This window comes from Penaeus monodon, chromosome 15, assembly GCF_015228065.2.
Source record: "Penaeus monodon isolate SGIC_2016 chromosome 15, NSTDA_Pmon_1, whole genome shotgun sequence".
NCBI lineage: Eukaryota > Metazoa > Arthropoda > Malacostraca > Decapoda > Penaeidae > Penaeus > Penaeus monodon.
Window position 1 is genome coordinate 38731186 of NC_051400.1, and position 234 is coordinate 38731419.

The following is a 234-nucleotide window of genomic DNA, read 5'->3' on the forward strand; positions in this document are numbered from 1 at the left end:
AAAAAAATAAAAAACCATCTCCTTTCTCCCCCCCCCCCCCAGCATGTTCCACCGCTGAAGCTAAATGACCTGATCGAGGACCTGAAGGACGGCACCGCCCTGCTCGCCCTGCTGGAGGTGCTCTCGGGGGAGAAGCTGCCCATCGAGAAGGGGCGTGTCCTGCGTCGCCCGCACTTCCTCAGCAATGCCAACACGGCGCTCACCTTCCTCCAGGGCAAGAGGGTAAGTGATGGT

The 234-nt window shown here is 59.8% G+C and overlaps 1 protein-coding gene across 1 annotated transcript in view; it reads left to right on the forward strand.

The window, feature by feature from the left end:
* LOC119582359 (nesprin-1-like) overlaps positions 1–234 on the forward strand; it is a gene marked incomplete at its 3' end in the record, with an annotated part of 145991 nt that overhangs the window by 74365 nt on the left and 71392 nt on the right. The window contains 1 exon segment of the mRNA XM_037930574.1: positions 43–222. Coding sequence (XP_037786502.1) covers positions 43–222 — 180 coding nt within the window.